Raw genomic sequence first — 842 nt, forward strand, 5'->3', positions numbered from 1 at the left:
TCAGATTAGATTATTCGCCGAAGACTCTAATATACCAACCAATAAAAACTGCAAATGATCAAAAATTGCTACACGAGGACTTGAAGAGTCTCGAACATTGGGCTAATGATTGGGGAATGAAATTTAAAGCAAGCAAATGCTACATCCTCAGCACAGCTAAAAAGTACAATGAGACTTGCAAGTTAAACAACACCGTCCTGAAACAAGTCGACGATAACCCATACATTGGCATCACCTTCTCAAAGGACTTGAAATGGGGAAATCACATTAACAAAATAACCCAAATGGCAAGCTGCACCCTCGCGTTTCTCCGCCGAAATCTTAGGCACGCCCCAACGTATTGCAAACAAAACGCCTACCTTGCACTTGTGAGATTCACAATTGGAATACGGAGCAGTTGCCTGGGACCCCTACCTGAAGAGGATATTCAAAAACTTGAGAGAGTCCAGAGTAACGTAAACGACCTTTTTGAATTTCCCAAAAACCAAAAACTCAGGCAGACCAAAACGGCCCCTCGACTTTTTCCCAAAACATTTGAATTTCCTCCCAACCAAAAAATAAGGGAAAAAAAATTACGGTAATTGTGGCTCCCTTTTAAACATGGCTTTGGTTTAAATTTTCCCCACAAAACCTTTCCATGAAAGTAGTCCAAAAACGGCAAAGTCCCTCGGAAAAGAATGTCCAGTTTATATAGGAGACCACAGGGAACGGTGCTAGGGCCCATACTATTTCTTTTTTTTCATCAAAAAGACCTACCTCTTTCGAGTAAAATCTCAGATTAGGTTTTCGCCGAAGACCTTTTAAAAATACCAACCCCCAAAAAAAACTGCAAAAGTCAAAAA

At 40.5% G+C, this 842-nt stretch overlaps 1 protein-coding gene across 1 annotated transcript in view; it reads right to left on the reverse strand.

The window, feature by feature from the left end:
• LOC144960425 (uncharacterized) overlaps positions 1 to 842 on the reverse strand; it is an 18,708-nt gene continuing 17,866 nt past the window's right edge. Inside the window, exon 8 of the mRNA XM_078893508.1 lies at positions 1 to 102. Within this exon, the coding sequence (XP_078749634.1) occupies positions 1 to 102 (102 nt within the window). The remainder of the gene's footprint in view (positions 103 to 842) is intronic.

This window comes from Berghia stephanieae, chromosome 15 (genome assembly GCF_034508935.2).
Source record: "Berghia stephanieae isolate SIO BIC M18660-M18661 chromosome 15, UCSD_Bste_1.3, whole genome shotgun sequence".
NCBI lineage: Eukaryota > Metazoa > Mollusca > Gastropoda > Nudibranchia > Aeolidiidae > Berghia > Berghia stephanieae.